Below are 17,762 nucleotides of genomic sequence, written 5' to 3' on the forward strand. Positions count from 1 at the left end.
GCAGCTCCCCCAAGACCAGAGTACTGGGTGCTACAGAAAATGCAAATGACTGCCCTGCCTAAACAAGTTTAGGTTTAATTTTAAAAGCAAGGAAGCAGCTTGTGTTCAGGCTTCCAGGCAGGCTTGGCCTCAGCCCTTTGTGGACAGTTGCCGGGAGGACAGCTCTCTCAGGCTGCTCTGTGCTGTCCAGCACAGTCCACCACCTCCACCTGCTCTCACCACACCTGCAGTGTGGCTTCTGCTCTGGGGACAGTCTTTGGTTACAAATGCAAAGGAGGATGGAAAGGATAAAGAAAAACGAATGTCTGCATCCACCACACATAAAAAGATAAATATGGGGAAATTGCTCAAGTGGCCTCCTTAAAACTGGTGGGAGGTAAAAAAAATTAGCCAGGCATGGTGGTGGGCACTTGTATTCCCAGCTACTTGGGAGGCTGAGGTAGGAGAATGGTATGAACCCAGGAGGTGGGGCTTGCAGTGAGCCAAGATCGCTCCACTGCACTCCAGCCTGGGCGACAGAGCGAGACTCTGTCTCACACACACACACAAAAATGTTACCCTCTAAGAGACTCATGAAGACTAGTAAGTAGCACCTAATATTTCTCTCACCAATGTGCAAACAAAATCCAGAGACTCCCCACGTAAGCTCCTGGAGTGTCTGTGGTCACTCTATGCCCTGCAAGGTGGAGAAGGTGTGACTTGGCCCCGACATTGGACTCCAGGATGAATTTTACTATGAACTTTGGGAACACAACTCACTTAGGAGCTGGGGAATGGCTGTTGCTGTGTGATGACTGTGTGTTGCATTATGTAAATCAGAAGAGGATGAGGTGGCTTAATGATCTCACCTCTGTCTTGTTAGATGACTTCATGCTGCTTCTGTGTGCCTCCTTACAACGGCAGATTTTTGAGGATGAGAACAAGGCTGCAGTGCGAATCATGGCAGGTGACAATGTCGAGATCTGCATGAACCTTGATGCGGCCTCCTTCAGCCAACATAACCCTGTGCCAGATTTTATTCACTGCAGGTAACAAGAGCTTCACATTTGCTAAAAGCCACTTTGATGGTGCATTTCCATTACATTGCTCCTCTATACTTTCTCTGCTATACTTGGGAAATAGATCCGCTGAATTGTATACACTGAAGTTAATAAATGCTGGACAATGTGGTTCAGCAGCCTGGAGGCTGAGCCTCTGAATTATAGCACTGCACCTGCTTTTGTCAGTGTAAACCACCTCTTTATGGCCTCAGTTCTCCTCCTCTTCTTCACATCAAAACTGACTTGTGCCAGTAATACCAGCTCTCCAGTGGAGGGTCTTCCTGCTCATCTCTTATCCCTCCTCTGCATCCCCATAGCTCATCCTCATCTTCCCTCCCTCTTCCTCATCCCCCATCTTTCTTCCTTATCTTTCATCCCTCATCCTCATCCCCATAGCTCATCCTCATCCTCATAGCTCATCCTCATCCCCCATCCCTCCTCCTCATCTTCTATCTCTCCTACTCATCCTCCATTTTTCATCTTCATCCCCATAGCTCATTCTTATCCCCACCCTTCCTCCTCACCCTCCAGCCTTCTTCCTCATCTTCATCACTTATTCTCATCCCCCATCTCTCATTCTTATCCCCATCCCTCCTCATCACCCTCCATTCCTCTTCTCATCCTCCCTCCCTCCCACTCATCCTTAATCCCTCATCCCCATTCTTACTCCTCATCCATCCTCCATCCCTCATACTCATCCCCATAGCACATCCTCATCCCCCTTTCCTCCCTCTCATCCTCATCCTCCACCCCTCCTCCTCATCCTCTATCCCTCATTCGTATCCACATAGCTTATCCATATTCTCCATCCCTCAACCTTATCCCCAACCCTCATCCTTATCCCCATTTCTCCTCCTCATCCTCCATTCCTCCTCCTCATCTTTCATCCTTCAACCACATCCCCATAGTTCATTTTATCCCCATTCCTCCTTATCCTCCATTTCTTCTTCTCATCCTGCATTCCTCCTTCTCATCTCCATAGCTCATCTTCATTCCCATTCCTCCTCTTCATCCCTGCTTCTCCTCCTCCATCCCTCATCTGTATCCCCATTCCTCCTTTTTATCCTGCATCCTTTCTCCTCATCTCCATCCCTCATTCTCATCCTTCATCCTTAATCCCCATTCCTCATCCTTATCCCCATTCCTCCTCCTCATTCTCCATCCCCCCTCCTAATCTTTCATCTCTCCTCCTAATGTTTCATCCTTCATCCACATCCCCGTAGCTCATCTTTATCCCCATCCCTCCTCATCCTCCATTTCTCCTTCTCATCCTGCATCCCTCATCCTCATCCTCATAGCTCATCCTCATCCCCACCCCTCCTCCTCATCCTCCATCCATCCTTCTCTTCCATCCCTCCTCCTCATCTTTCATCCTTTATCTGCATCCCTATAGCTCATTCTTATCCCTCATTTCTCCTACTCATCCTCATCCTTCCTCCTCATCCTCCATTTCTCCTTCTCATCCTGCATCCCTCCTCCTCATCCTCATAGCTTATCTTCATCACCACCCCTCCTCCTCATCTTCCATCCATCCTTCTCCTCCTCCATCCCTCCTCCTCATCTTTCATCCTTTATCTACATCCCCATAGCTCATTCTTATGCCCCATTTCTCCTACTCATCCCCATAGCTCATTCTTATCCCCCATTTCTCCTACTCATCCCCATCCTTCCTCCTCATCCTCCATTTCTCCTTCTCATCCTGCATCCCTCCTCTTCATCTCCATCCCTCATTCTCATCCTTTATCCCTCATCCTCATAGCTTATCCTTATCTCCCATCCCTCCTCCTTATCCCCTTTGCCTCTGCCTCATCCTCATCCCTCCTTCTCTTCCATTTCTTTCTCATCGTCCATCCCTCCTCCTCATCCTCCATCTTTCCTCCTCATCCCCTATCTCTCCTCTTCATCCTCCATCCTTTATCCTTATCCCCATACCTCCTCTTCATCCTGCATCCCTCCTCCTTATCCCCATCCCTCCTCCTCATTCTCCATCCCTCCTCCTCATCATCCATCTTTCCTCCTCATCCCCTAGCTCTCCTCTTCATCCTCCATCCCTCATCCTTATCCCCCATCCGTCCTCCTCATCCTCTATCCCTCATCCTTATTCCCCATCCTGCCTCCTCATCCTCCATTCGTCTTCCTCATCTCCCATCTCTCCTCCTCATCCCTTGATCCTCATCCTCACTTCTTGTATTCACTGGGCACTGAGGAGGGGTGGCTCCCTAGATTCCACCCTGTGCCTGTGCTCTTCCTGAGCAGTGTCTCCGCTGTGGCCATGCAAGGGCTCCCTAGCAGCTTTTCTGTCCTCCACCATTCTGCCCAGCCTCATGACAGCTGATCTGGGCCATGTTTCCCTCACAGTATTTGTGCTTAAACCGTGCTCGACCTCTCACCATGCATTCACCATTTCCGCATTCCTTGGGTTTCCGTATTGAGATTTTGTCACCAAAGGCCCACTTCATGGAGGGCAGGCCCACTGTGCCTCTGCAGTCAGATCTTCAGTCTTTCAATGCCTGTAACACTCCACTCAGCTGCCCACTATAGTCAGCTGTCTGAGGAAGCTGCTGTGACTTTTCATACCCCCTTATTAGCTGTATGTCATGAGACTAATTTCCTAACCTCTGATCCTCACTGATTAGTTTCTGCCCTATTGAGCCATATGAGGTTGCAGTGAGAAGCGCATGCAGTCACAGCGCACATGCCATCCATGTGGAGATAGGTCACTGATAGTACCCAAGCCGGCCGACCCCACACATGGAGTCTCTCTCCAGCTTCCGATCTTCCAGAGATTCCTGTTTACATGGTGTGGATCATCTTCTGCCTGGTGTTGGTATCTGAAGAACCCATCTTATCCCCACTTCTAAAGTGTTGCCTTAGGGTGAAGATCATGTCTAACTTGCTTTTGTATTTGTCCCCATCCTCCTACTTACAGTTCTTGGCATATACCAATGCATGTACCAATACAGATAGCTGTCAGCCACCTGCTACTCCCTTTGCGCCAGGCTCTGTTCCAAGCTTTCCACATATGGAGCCCTTTTACCCCAGCCCAAGGAGGTCATGCGGTTATCCCCATTGTAGAGATGAGGAAACTGCAGCAACGAGATGAGACATAGGCAACAGCAGAACTGGGATTGGAACTCAAGCAATCCAGCTCCCAAATCTGAATGTTTATGCGCTTAAGTGCCTCTTGGTAGCATAAGAGGCTCAATACGAACTGAGTAAATCAGGAAGTGAATTTGCTTTAAAACAATATGCTATACAGACTTGACCATTCTATTTGTGAATTAAGTACCAGGCTAGGCACTGATCTAAGGTAAGACTTCCATTTTTACCTCTTCTCTGTGATGCTAAGAAAACAATCAGTCCAGCCCAATATTTACTATTGCAAAGGGAACATAAGTATTTTCAATGTATTCATGAAAAACCTAAATCATAACTCAAATGGAAAGCTTTTGTGTGCCATTGATTTTTAAAGCTGATTTTTGTTTTAGTTATTTCAAATTTTTGTTCTGTTTTTCAATGAGGACTGCCAGCAAAGGGACCCCACTCAGGAACTGACCTGTCAAATGCCACAGCAGTAAGTAGGAAGCCAGCGCATATGCTTGCTGGTCAGAAGCACAGCCATGCTCCCCTCTTCGTCTCCAACAGGGGTCAGCTCCACAGCACCCTGGGATCTCTGGAAAGTGGCCAGAGCCCTGATAGTTAGGTGGCCCCTTAGCCACAGTACCTGTCACCAGGGTTCAGCCTCTCTATTCAGAGATCCTTAAGGCTCCTCTTTGAAGCGTATTTATCGATGTTTTCCATGTTATCTTCACAAGCTTAGTTTTATGAATTCTGGACCCAAAGTGGGTTCAGTGCCAAGGTATGAAGGCCAGAGCTGGTAAAGCAGGAATTGACTGCTGCAGGCAAGGAAGGAAAGGTATGGAAAGAATAAGCTGCACTCACAGGCACACACACTCAAAATGCCAGCAGCCCAATTCCACTGAATTCAAACCACACACACTTCAGAAGGCCCCTAGGCTCATGCAAATCACTACCTTTATTTGTGATGATCTAGGGATACAGGGAGATACTGACATTTCATTCACTCTCCATTATGAAGTCAAGGAAGGGTTTTATGTATTTTAGAAAAAAAGTTATAAAAATGTTAAAGTGTTTTACTTTAAAAAGAGTAAAGGGTAAAAGTTTACTTATCTGAAAAATGTACCAAGGCACAACTTAAACTCATCCCCTAATAATGCTAGATAGCTCAAGTGTAGTGCATATTTTATTAAGCAATTACTTATTAACATCCTACAGAACAAGAACCCATTAATCAAAGAATTAATCCAGAATTGGTTCTCCTGTGTTTCTTCCCAAATGCGCCAAAAGAAACCACCAAAGCAAAACTCCCAAAACCAAAAGTTCTAATCAAGAAATGCAGTTGGGACTTGGCCTGTAGGTGTGACTTCTGTCAGATGATATTGACCCACAGTCTAGAGCTGCTGCTTGTTGCAAGACTGACACCCGAACGCTGGCCTCACCTTCCATGAGGAAAGCAGCAGGGATGGGTGGCCCCCAAAAGGGAATCCTGACTCATCCTGAGGACCTCCAGAAACAGAGTATTGGAAAGAACAAAAAAGCCCCACCATGGCTTTGGATAGTTGGTCAGAATCACCTCCCATCTGTAGGGAAAGATTTCCACCTCTAATAAAAGCTTTGTGTTCAACATAAATTTGTTTAACTTCTAGTTCATCCATTCTTAACTTTTCTTTCACTAGCCAGAAGGCATCCGTATCTTAGAATTTCTTTTGCCATACAATTATTCATGCCTCCCATAGAAACAGAAAGGAGAATTTTGAATACTCAAGTGGTAGGCAGAAAATGTTGTTGTTTGTGAGAAATTTGGCCTGTATAAGGTGACAAGAAGCATACATGGTTTCCAAAACTCATCTATTGGTCTATTACTAACTATTTGAGGGTTTCCTAGATAGCAGGATTAAATGAAAGCTCACAGTCTGATTTGCAAGGTGCAGCAGAGAGCATGAATTTCTTCCCTTGTTAAAGACTTTCATGATTTTGCTCTTGTTTGTTTTGTTGTTGTTGTCTTTTTGTCATTGGCTTTGTTTTCCAGATCTTACTTAGACATGTCCAAAGTGATCGTCTTCAGCTACCTCTTCTGGTTTGTGCTCACCATCATCTTCATCACTGGGACCACCAGGATCAGCATCTTTTGCATGGGGTACCTGGTGGCCTGTTTCTACTTCCTGCTCTTTGGGGGCGATTTGCTGTTGAAACCCATCAAGAGCATCCTGCGCTACTGGGACTGGCTGATCGCATACAACGTTTTTGTGATTACGATGAAAAATATCCTGTCAGTAAGTGGTTGCCACTGCATAACACATTTGTGGTTTTCGTGTAAGAGTAAACAGTCCACTCAGTGGTTATTAAAAGCCCAGTGCTTGTCATGTTGCTCTCTTAAAAGCCCCAATAAGATGCTGCAAATTCAGAATTCAAAAGCCATTTATTTCTCTCTGTCTTGCCACGTTAAACAGAGTCCTTTTTCCTCATTTTCACCATTTCAAGGCCACATGGCTAAAGGATATGGGTTCATAGGAATAAATTCTAAAATGTCTTTTACTAATTAAAATTCTGTCTCTTCTGAGGAACAATTTGTCATCACTCCTGGTATGAGTTATGAAGTGGCCCTGTTAAGAGCTGAATTTGAGCCACTGAATCTTTTCAAAAGCTGTATTATGTTGGCAAAAAGCAACGCTCTTATCTAGAAAGAACTGTAGAAGTGTGAAATAAAATGAGCATGTTTCTCTATGATACTGGGTGGGGTAGGGAATGAGGTGGAATGGGCTATTATAGGCAAGAATGTTTTATGTACTCAGAAGATGTGGGTAGACAGAAGAGAAAATGCAGCCTTCTGTCTGGCTGTCTCTGATCATAGACATTCAGATTAGGACACAGCTAGAGCAATGTACGGTCGAGGGACCCTCCCCCTCCAACCCGCACCAGGCCCCGACGAAGCTTGGCTGCTCTGCTCTTAAGTAGCTATGTTTCAGAACACAACTCTTCCCCTAACATGACATGCAACTCACACTGCCCACTAGTAATTCCAGAGTCACATCAACCTATCAGGACACAACGACACCATTTCAGTGATTTAGTGCTGCGGGAAATTAAGCAACAACCTCTCTTGAGCTGAAGGAGTTAATAGCTCTCTGCCTGGCGCTCACTTAAAGTTTATCCCTGTGCCTGCGTCTGTCTCCCAGGCTGTAACTGCTGTTGCACTGAGAGAGCAGTGAGGCAATCTCTTCTGCTTCTTCCTTCCTAGCTACTTAGGGATGAGCTCACCAGGCAATTCAGTTGTGATATCTCCTTGATTTTCGGCGGGGGCACGTGTATCACTGTGTCTAGAAGTCTTGGAAAGCCAAGTTTATGTAGCCATGAATAGGTATTCGGATAATTTATTTTGTCTGAAGTCCATTGAAAGGTTAATTTTCTAGGTGATGGTGAAAGTGACTTATTGGTCACTTTTACCCCTCTGACATCAATTTACATTTGGAGTAGCATTGAGAGTTGTTGAAGAGAGCATGAGACAGGACAACAGAACGCTGGTTCATTCTAAAGCCAGTCTGATGGTGAGGAATCTGTTGCCAGAGGCTGATTTCACAGCCATGCTTGGGAAATGGATGGATTCAAAGTTCATTCATTCATTCATTCATTCATTCCGTAAACCTGTACTGTAGACCTGTTTTTTACTGAGCACTATTTGATGTATTGAAGAACTAGAGATAAACAGTTCTCAGGTTTTGCCCTCAAGGAATTCACATTCTAAAAAGGAAGTTAGACCTACTTATAAATAATTATGATGCAATGGGTTAATGATAATTATTACAACATTTTTGAGAAACAAAAGGATGCCTAATATCTTGCTTAGATAAGCTGGGAACAGGCTTCCTGCAGGTGATGCCATTTGAACGCATCAGAGACTCATAAATAGATTGAAGGGTCTGCAGGGAGACAAAGGGGGAAGGCATTCTTAGCCTGGAAAACAGGAACAAAAGCAGGACATGATGGTGTAGGACTGGAATATTCCCAGGGCTGGGGAATCCATAACGAGTAACTGCTGCTGTTGGAGCAAATCCTGATGATATTCTCCTTCCTCACATGTTCCCAGGAAATGCACACAATGTCTCTGTCACATTTATGTATTTGCTTGCAATGATTCATACTTGTTTAAACATTTTCCAACTCAGGATTTAAACTTAACTATAACAAAAAATTCATTGTTATAAGACAACCACCTGCCAATCTACAAAAAATATTCCTTTACCGAGAGAATTGGTCAAACAAGACTCAAAACACATAATCTGTTTTGTTCTAAGAACTACACCCTGCAGCTTAGGTCTGGGATGACCTCCAGGGAAGAGCATAGGTTATATGTGTCTGGCTTGTAAGAAAATAACTCTACCAAAGTCCAAGTTCTAGGGTTCAGTGCACACCCATTCATTATCACAGAGTTGGGATTTATTTCTATGATCGTCCAAGATTTCTTCTTGATAAACTGGTGCTTCCAAGTACAGAAAACATTACATGAAAGACCTTTCCTTTCCTCGTTCGGTTTAATTTTTCCCAGGAATTTACATTGCTCCTGAAGCACTACCACAAGGTGACTGAATTTTTAGGTACAATTGGCATCTCCTGGAATCCTTATCACTGAGACCTTGTGAATTCTTGCACACGTTGGGATCATAAAACACCACTTTTTTTCTGGCTGCAGAGCTTCAGAATTATCCCCCTCTTTTGTTTTTCAGATAGGAGCATGTGGATACATTGGAACATTGGTGCACAATAGTTGTTGGTTGATCCAGGCTTTCAGCCTGGCCTGCACAGTCAAAGGCTATCAAATGCGTAAGTATGAAAAGCAAGTGTGGAGGCAGAAAGGCAGAAGAGGGAGGATAGTTGTATTGTTCTAGTTTTAAAAGTGGGCCAAAGCACATAAAGATATAAAAGTGGGGTCAGTTATCTCCAGATGGAGGCTGTAGAACTGTAGTACATTGTGAATCTATTGTCTATAACATGAGATGCCTTATGCTAAGCCTCTTTGATCATCTTCTTGAAACTTCTGAAATGCTGAGGACTTGGAGTCAGGGTCTGGAGATTGGATGTAGTGCTGTAGTAACTCCCCGGACTTTTTGAGTCAAGATTAGGAAGGATTCCAGAAGCCCACTCAAACCTGCTCTTCCTCCACTTAATGTCTTGGGGCATCAAGTAACTCTGACTTCAGGCTCCTCCTGTCCTCAGGAAGCTCAGAGAGCTTCAAGCTCAGGGAAACAGTAGGGAGGAGCATGAGGATTTCTAGAGTTAGACTCCTGCCGAGACAAAGGCAGAAGTGTCATTGCCACCACCCTGCCTCTTGCACCAGAACCAAGGACGACATCACACGTGGCCTACCATGGCACCCAGAATGGGTGCTACTTGGACACAGTGCTCTATTTATTTATTATTATTTATCAATTTATCTATTATTTAAAAAATATTTCAAGACAGGGTCTCTGTTACCCAGGCTGGACTACAGTGGCACAATCATAGCTCACTGTAACCTTGAACTCCTAGGCTCCAGCAATCCTCCCACCTCTGCCTCCTGAGTAGCTGAGACCACAGTAGCTGCCTCCTGAGTAGCTGCACCACTATGCCTGGCTAATTTTTTAATTTTTTGTAGAGATGTTGCCCAGGTTGGTCTTGAACTCCTGGCCTCAAGCAATCCTCCTGCCTCAGTCTCTCAAAGTGCTGGGATTACAAGCATGAGCCACCACACCCAGTCTTTTTTAAAAAGATTAATTTTTTTTTTATTATGTGGTTTCTATTTCAGGCTATATTTTGCCGAAGCCTCACTGGGACGTTGTTTTTCACTTAAGATAAGGCATACTATTGATACTCCTTCTAATAAGCCATGCTGTGCTCATTATTCTGCTGGTTACCCCTGGGTATAGCCCATTCCCAGAATGGGTGTTTTCTTTTGTATAAGAGCATTTCCACTGGCACTGGGACATTATTTCTCTGTGGCCTTTGTAGGAGGTCCCTTTCTTCCTAAGAGAGAGAAATACTCAAGAGGCCTCCCATGTAAAAAGGGCCCTCCTGAGCCTTGTAGTGTGAAGAGTTCAATGCATGGTCAGCCTTATGAATCAGTGTTGATATTGGATTGGAAGTGTGTGATCTCCTTGTAAATAAATCAACTCATAAGTAAGTCAGAGCATCAGAATGCTGCTTTTATGCCTATATTTCCCAAGCCTGACCATACCTCAGATTTTATAAAATAACAATGAAAATGGATGTTAATTTTAATGTGTGTTTTTCTACTGTTACTATAGCTGCTGCTAATTCACCCTGTACACTACCCAGTGGGGAAGCAGGAATCATTTGGGACAGCATATGTTTTGCCTTCCTCCTGCTGCAAAGAAGAGTTTTCATGAGTTATTATTTCCTACATGTTGTGGCTGATATAAAAGCTTCCCAGATTCTGGCATCAAGGTGGGTCGGGCCATGAAATCAGGTGGTTTCTCCCAGGAAACTTGCCTGAAATAATATTGCACTATCATTTCTGTCTGAGCTTGCTTCTAGAACCCACAAGAAGTTAAGAAATCCCTTCCAGCAAAACCAATCCAAGAAGAATTTAGCACAAGGCCTGTAAAATAGAATAGTAACAGGAAAGCCTATGTAACCATCAGACTTCTCAAGGAATGGGGGTGCCATGGAAGGCCAGAGGTTCACTGGTCAATTGGAGCCCTTGCAGAATCCACCAGTTCTCTAGAAGTGGCTCAGTCTGGTCTCAGACAAAACAGTAACATATGCCACGTTGGTCTAGAGTTTAGTCCATCTTACACCTACCTCCCCCTACTAACCTGCTTTTCTTCTCTGAGCCACTGACACAATTCGCATTACTACCTATTTTTTCCCCTAGGCTCCATTCTTCTTCCAGTTTTTGCCCCTGCACTTGTAAGTTTAGGAAAAAAGACTGGGGAGAGGTAATAAAGTGAAGTGCCCTGAGGTGGGGGTGGCTGTCGATGACTAGCTCTGTGGCCCCCTGCTGCTGTGTATGTTCCTCTCAGAAACTCAGACCTTGCCTAGGTCCCCTCAGATGCTTGGTGTGAATAAGCTGATGGATACTGGGTTCTATTATATGAAATTACCAATATCTATCATTTGACTTGAAATTCAGACTAATATATCTGTGTTTACCTACAGTTTCGCTAGAGTCTGTTCTCTTTCCCTGCCATGATAAACACAATGTTTATTTCCAAGGTCCATTTATATGATGGCAGTTGTCAGCCTCTGTTACCTAACTTGGAGTCAAATAGAAAGAGGCCCTAGTCGGGGACCTGCAGTTAGTCAGAAGAGCCTTGTGGCACGCCCAGCCCTCATTCCGTGGATGACAATGACTTTATGTACCGCACTGCCCTGGAATTCATTGTTATAATCATTTTCTAATACCCAGGACATTATTTTCAGAGCAGAATACAATGTTTCATTCCAATAGTAACCTTATTTACTTGTATATAAACAGCTGGTATTTTTGCAGGTAAATGCATCTTGTTTGCCTTTCCCAAAACATTTGGTCTGTAGAGGTCCTTATATAACCTATCTGATGACTTCCGCTTAAAAACAATCTTCCTCAGGCTGCTAAGGCAATGTGCTCTCCTAATTTCCCTTTTTCCTTTGTGGTTCAGGCTTCTAGGTCTTTTTTGCAACCTGTTTCTTTGCCCATCTCTCAAACGAGAATGTTCCCCGGTGTCTTTTTCCCAAAATTGTCACAATGATTTAGAAATCATGCCCATCATGTTATAGTAAGAATGATGACAGTGGTTCAGAGTACAGTTCATGCCTATTAAAGAAAAGCCGTGAGTTGATCAATAAGCAATGAACTCATAATAGTGTGTCCAAAGAATTCACATTCATTCATTCATTTTTTCACTGCCTACTCTGTTACAAAGAGGTGATGTTCACCTCTGCCCTCACAGAGCTCACAGAGTAGCAGGAAAGTGGCACATGAGCAAGCAATTCTACTACAGTACACCTGGTATCGTCTCAGTCCATTTGGGCGGGCATAACAAAAATACCATAAAGTAGGTGGTCTATAAACAGTATACACTCAATTCTTACAGTTCCACAGGCTGGAAAGTCCAACATCAAGTTTCGAGCAGATTCAGTGTCGGCCGAGGGCCCACTTCCTCATAGATGGCCATCTTCCCACTGCATCCTATTTTGGTGGAAGGGGCAAGAGACCTCCCTTGGGCTTCTTTTATAAAGATAGTAATCCCGTTCATGAGGGCTCTGCTTTCCCACTCAATCAACTCCAAAAGGCCTCACCTCCTGTCCGTCACCTTGGGAGTCAGGACTTCCACATGTGAATTGTAGGGGATGCAGACATTCAGACGACAGCAGGTGTGATGGTAGAAGACACTCTGGGAGCCATGAGGTCACATCAAGGGAATATAACCAGCTGCAGGGGTGTGAACCAGATGGCCTTCCATTCCCAGTGCAGGCTGAAGGATGAAGAGGAGTTAGTCAAAGGAGAAGGCAGGGTAAGCAGCCCAGTGAAGCTACGGAGGGAAGTAGCCATCAGAAGCTCACAGTGACTGCAGCACTGAGATTGGAAGATGAGGACAGTGAGTGGTGAGTGATAAGCTCCAGGCCAGGAAAGGCCAGGTCTTCAGGGGGCTATCAGCCCAGATATGTCTTTAGAAATACTCCCACAGTCTTAGGAAGGCCTTGCAGTGTTTAAACAAGCAAGTAATATGACTGTATTTGCATTTCAGGAAGCTCACTCTATTTGTGGTATGGAGAATAGATGGGTATAGGCAGCGCTGTAGGCAGAGAGACAGCTAAGCAGCTGCTATGATAATCCAGGGTAGAGACAGCAGCTAGACCAGGATAGGATCACTGAGAAAGATATTCCAGAGGCAAAATAGGCACAGTTGGAAAACTGCTTGGAAGGAAGGGAGACAGTGACAGAAAGGGAAGCATAGAGGGTGATGTGCCCAGGATTCCGGCTTAGCCAAACGGTGGTGCCAGTCCCAAATATAGGACCTCAAACAGGGAGAGAAGACTGACCGCAGTTGTGGAGTTGTAGGTCTCATGGGCACATGAAACTCAGCCAGTTGGGAATTCCAGTGGGCAGCTGCATGGACAGGCCTGGAGAAGTGAGGAGATGGAGTGCCATCATCACACAGATAGTGTTGAAGGAGGTGAGTTGCAGCTGCTGAGAGGGGGTGTGAGAAATGAGAAGAGAACCTTGGGGAACATTCAGGTTTGAGAGATGGCAAAGAAAGAGGTTGTAAAAAAGACCGAGCAGCCTGAGCCACAAAGAAAAAAGGAAAACTAGGAGAGCACGTTGCCTTAGGAGCCTGAGGAAGATTCTTTCCAAGTGGAAGTCCATCAGATAGGTTATATCAGGACAAAAATAACAACTGAACATTGAAATCGGTGACCTTGACAGTGGGGTCAAAGCCAGACAGCAACAAGCAGAGGTGGGAGTTGTAAAGGCTTAGAGACATGACCGCAAGACATCTGACTGTGAAGGGGGAGTGATGTAAGTCCCTACATAGGAAAATGTGGGATGTGGTGGTGTGTCGGTTTTCTTTTTCATTTTTTTAAGGTTAGCAAGACTTGAGCATATTTGCATGTTAATGGACAGAATTCGGTACTGATGGGAAGATTGGAAATGCAAGAAGAGAGGAAGAAGCAGGAATTTCGTGTCCCCCAGGCTATGGGTGGGGAAGGGACCTGGAGCACAAGGCAGGCCTAGTCAGACAAAGGGTACCTCTTCCACTGTCCCTGCAGGGCAGGACGCCTGTGGGAGGGATGGCGCAGGAAACTGAGCAACTTACTGTCTTAAGATTTGTGTTCCCTCTGGGAAGCAGGAAGCTAGGTCATTTACTAGGAGTGAAAAACCACTCCACAGACTTCAAGACTTGAGAAAAGCGTAGCAGAGTTTGAAACAGCCACAGTAGAGAAGCAGAAGACTTTCCAAGGAGGCGGGGGCTCTGCAGAGAACCATCTGCCCAAGCAGGTGTTTTTTCCAGCAGCTGCCAACAGCCCCTCTCAGGACAGGGCGGGCACACTGTCAGGTTCCTGCAGATTTGGGATTTGTGAAGCATGTAACAGTGTGACAGAGTTGAGAATGTGAAGAAGGTTGAGGAGATTTATGGAGACACTGAGGTTGACCTGAGAAGTGAGAAAGAACAGAAGGGAGTGGAAGGACAGGAAGAAGAGAATCAGGGACAAGAGACTAGATGTCCCACAGATGGAGCAGGAACTGGCCTTCACATAGTCCCTGAAGGAATCCCCAGTTTCTGCTCATTGAGTAGAAAATGAATCTGAATGTACCCTTTTTGCAAATTTCTCCTCTTGGTATAATTACAGTAAGGTCAGGTGAGAATGCTTTACTGAAGTCTAACGTTCAGTGGGACAGGTTTGAAGAGGCTCGTGGGTGTCAATGTCTTGGAGAATACAAAACACTTTCTCTTCACTGATCTTCACTACCGGGCTTGTGAGCAGCCCCTTCACTCCCAGGGGGAAGGCTGTGCCCTGTTGGCCCAGTGGGAAAAGGCTTCTAGAAGGGGCCTTGTTGACTCCTGCTCCCAGCCAGGAAACTACAAGCAGCTGCCATTAAGAGATGTTATGTTTTCTAACCCTTAGTAATAATTTTCAGGAAAAGGGGAACAACAATGGCAAGAATATTGACTTGTTCATGTTTCCACTTTCCGTTTAGAGGAGCTGAACTTTTCCAGGCCACAATTGTAAAAGCTGTAAAGGCAAGAATTGAGGAAGAGAAGAAGTCCATGGACCAGCTGAAGCGACAGTAAGGATGCTATTGATGCTCATCCTCCTTCCGTCTTCTGATTGTGTGACCACATTCAGCTGGCGCTCCACTGTTGGGGAGCCTCAAACCCCTGAAAAATATATATGTATGGACTTTCACAACTTCCTATTTATTTATTCTTGTGTGGGGGCAATTGCTCATGCCACTAGACTGAAAGTGAAAGCAGTTTAACAGAAAGATCGCTCCAGCATGGTGGAGGTGGGCACTATCTTGCAGAGGACCAGGGATCAATTGCTAGCTCAGTGACTTACTTTAGAACCTTGAACAGGTCATTTAAGTCCTCTAAATTTGAGTTTTCTGTTTTTAAATTAGGGCTCACAATTCTGCCTTCCTGGGTTTTTCTAAAGATTAAACTAGCTAATGAATGACACAGGGTCTTGCTCAGTGCCAAGTACTTGATATAAGCATTCATTACATCTAAGGGAGTAAACGTGGAGTCAGCTTTGGAAGCATAGTTTTAGATAATATCATCCAGTCTCTTCGGAAAGAAACTGATGACCCTGGTATTAGATGACTTAGAGTCAACACTAACTAGAGGCAGCACTAGAAATATAAGCCAGAGTTCTTTATATCCCATCTAAGGTTTTTCCCACCATCCCATTCTGGATGGGCCAAGGGGTAGACTGACTCCACTCCGGAGACTTGGGAATTCCATGGAAAATAATCTTCTTAGAGTGAAATTTCCAGCAATGATGGAACCTCTGAGGACTGTTTGGGGACCAGGTTTAAAAGGTGATGGCCATGGAATTATAAGCCTAGATACTTTCCCCAAGCAAATGGAGACACCATTTGCCCCCTGGGAAAGTTCTGTAAGTTTGCTAAGGCAGTTTTATCTCATTCAGACCTTATTTCCCAGCTTTTTTTCCCAAGTAGAAATATTTCTTAGTATAAATTAGATTATTCCACAGCATTATTATTTTCATAAAGACATAAGTTATATATAAAAATTATAATGTAAATGCAATATGGTACAACTGTTTTTATTGGTGTTTCTAGTTATCCAAATCAGGTCAAGAAGAATAACAAATTTGGACTCATGTTTAGAATATGTTCCTAATTTCCCATAAGTGAGGTCTATTACTGTAATTCTCTTTGCTAAATCTTTCCATTTGTTTAAGAATCCAAAACTTGGGAGAATAAAGGACTTGTATTTCATAATATGCCATGTTCAAATTGGCTATGATACAAGATGTGAGTGGACATCAAGTATAGCTTACCTAACTTTAGCATAATCATTATTGATCATATTATTAAGACTGGCATCTATGCAGTGCCAAATAACATGGGAATACACACACACACACACATGCACACGCACACAAATATGTATATAAAAGAAAGGAGATCCTTGTTGCTAATGAGCAACCATTTTACAATTCACAAGTATTCCAAAGTAATTTGTCCACGAATTTAGCTATATACATAACGGCATAAGTCCAAAGTACTGACCACATGAGAACAATGAATATGTTCTTGGCATTACTAATGTTATTTTACTTTATAGGATGGATCGCATCAAGGCCAGGCAACAGAAATATAAAAAGGGTAAGGAGAGGATGCTGAGCTTGACCCAGGAGCCAGGGGAAGTCCAGGACATGCAAAAGCTCTCTGAAGAGGATGATGAAAGTATGTCAAGACATTTTCCTCTTATTCAAGTTTTAACATTAAATAATAGCACGATATTGAGCAGGGCTGTAAAATAACATAACTTTTTATTCTGCCAAGATTATCAATACACTTTTTTGATTCAGCGATCTTTATTTTCGCATTGTGAATGGATATATTCATTAGTTTCATAAAGTATGTATTTGATAAATCAATTACTTTACAAGTATCCACTCTTCAGCAAGATAGCTTTAACAAATACATAACCTAGCTTTTGTTCCACAGACATCTGTTTCTGCAGTAGATTGGCAGGATTTTGTTTAATTTGTTTCTTTTTTGGTTTTGTTTTGTTTTGTTTTGTTTTGTTTTTGAGACGGAGTCTCGCTCTGTCCCCCAGGCTGGAGTGCAGTGGCGTGATCTCGGCTCACCGCAAGCTCCGCCTCCCAGGTTCACGCCATTCTCCTGCCTCAGCCTCCAGAGTAGCTGGGACTACAGGTGCCCGCCACCACGCCCGGCTAATTTTTTTTGTATTTTTAGTAGAGACGGGGTTTCACCATGTTAGCACGGATGGTCTCCATCTCCTGACCTCGTGATCCGCCCACCTCGGCCTCCCAAAGTGCTGGGATTACAGGCGTGAGCCACCGAGCCCAGCCCGCTTAATTTGTTTCTTTAAGGGATATATTTCCGATATACAGTATACTGCTATCTTTTATTTCTATAAATTTTATATGGAAATGAAATATGTATGTGTATTTTATGTGGCACCTGACCATTGGTACCTAAAATGTCATTCAATCGTTGCCTGCTCCAATGAAACTTACCATGAAATATATATTGATTATATCTAATTATGGATTTATTATATCAAATTAAAGTTTAAAGGATCTTTTATAGAGGCTTGCATGCTTCTCTATGTGAATGGAATGGAGAAATAATGCATGATATTTTCCCAGTGCATAGTATCTATTCATGACCAGGAAATTTATATTTCCAGCCATGCATTAAAATAATCACAAGAAAAAATTCTGCTTATTGTAATTTATGTACTTTAACAAATTATTTGCCAGTAAATGTTTCTGTAAAATTTCGGGGATGCTTCCTTTCTGTTAATGCAATGGAATATTCAATGTGAGATGTATTTTTGACAGATAATCCTTTCTTTTTTATATGTCTTTATATGCCCTCAGTCACTAAGAAGAAAGTGAAAATGTAGCAGACTGTTAAAAGAACAATTAGTATTTATCTTG

The 17,762-nt window shown here is 43.8% G+C and overlaps 1 protein-coding gene across 4 annotated transcripts in view; it reads left to right on the top strand.

The window, feature by feature from the left end:
* PIEZO2 (piezo type mechanosensitive ion channel component 2) overlaps positions 1–17,762 on the top strand; it is a 478,719-nt gene that overhangs the window by 389,539 nt on the left and 71,418 nt on the right. For all 4 annotated transcript variants that reach the window (XM_034943968.3, XM_034943967.3, XM_008959670.5 and 1 more), the window contains 6 exons: positions 863–1,028; positions 6,151–6,394; positions 8,843–8,939; positions 10,400–10,559; positions 14,800–14,889; positions 16,415–16,536. In XM_034943968.3, coding sequence (XP_034799859.2) covers positions 863–1,028; positions 6,151–6,394; positions 8,843–8,939; positions 10,400–10,559; positions 14,800–14,889; positions 16,415–16,536 — 879 coding nt within the window. The remainder of the gene's footprint in view (positions 1–862; positions 1,029–6,150; positions 6,395–8,842; positions 8,940–10,399; positions 10,560–14,799; positions 14,890–16,414; positions 16,537–17,762) is intronic.

Source organism: Pan paniscus, chromosome 17 (assembly GCF_029289425.2).
Source record: "Pan paniscus chromosome 17, NHGRI_mPanPan1-v2.0_pri, whole genome shotgun sequence".
Lineage (NCBI taxonomy): Eukaryota > Metazoa > Chordata > Mammalia > Primates > Hominidae > Pan > Pan paniscus.